The sequence below is a fragment of the Acanthisitta chloris genome, unplaced genomic scaffold, assembly GCF_000695815.1.
Source record: "Acanthisitta chloris isolate BGI_N310 unplaced genomic scaffold, ASM69581v1 scaffold37033, whole genome shotgun sequence".
Classification (NCBI taxonomy): Eukaryota; Metazoa; Chordata; class Aves; order Passeriformes; family Acanthisittidae; genus Acanthisitta; species Acanthisitta chloris.
This window is the reverse complement of record NW_008666043.1, coordinates 8,167-8,494: the sequence shown is the minus strand read 5'-3', so window position 1 is coordinate 8,494 and position 328 is coordinate 8,167. Positions and strand designations below refer to the sequence as shown.

Below are 328 nucleotides of genomic sequence, written 5' to 3'. Positions count from 1 at the left end.
CCCCATGGCGCTGGTCGGGAAGGGTCCACTCACCAGCATTGGTCAGTGCCCTCCGCTGCTGGCTCCCTTCCCCCTTCCCTCCTGCTCCCCATTGCCCTGTGCTCCCCACGTGCCATGCTGGTGCAGCCCTGGGTGCTAGTTTTCTCTTTGACACCCCCAGCATTCAGCACCCCATGATTTTGGTGCTGGGTTGGAACCAGTGATGTCCATCACCTGCTTCAGGGCATCTCATCCACCTTCAGGGCTCAGGCTGCAGCTCTCTGCTCCTCTGGGGGTGCCTAGTGGGGCAAGGAGTGAGCTCTGCCCCGCTCTTACCAGGACCTGCCTG

General features: G+C 62.2%; 1 protein-coding gene across 1 annotated transcript in view; it reads left to right on the top strand.

Moving 5' to 3' along the window:
- Window positions 1-4: 4 nt before the first annotated feature.
- The window catches only part of NAV1 (neuron navigator 1), a gene marked incomplete at its 3' end in the record, with an annotated part of 8,385 nt that continues 8,061 nt past the window's right edge, over window positions 5-328 (top strand). The window contains exon 1 of the mRNA XM_009071962.1: window positions 5-41. Within this exon, the coding sequence (XP_009070210.1) occupies window positions 5-41 (37 nt within the window). The remainder of the gene's footprint in view (window positions 42-328) is intronic.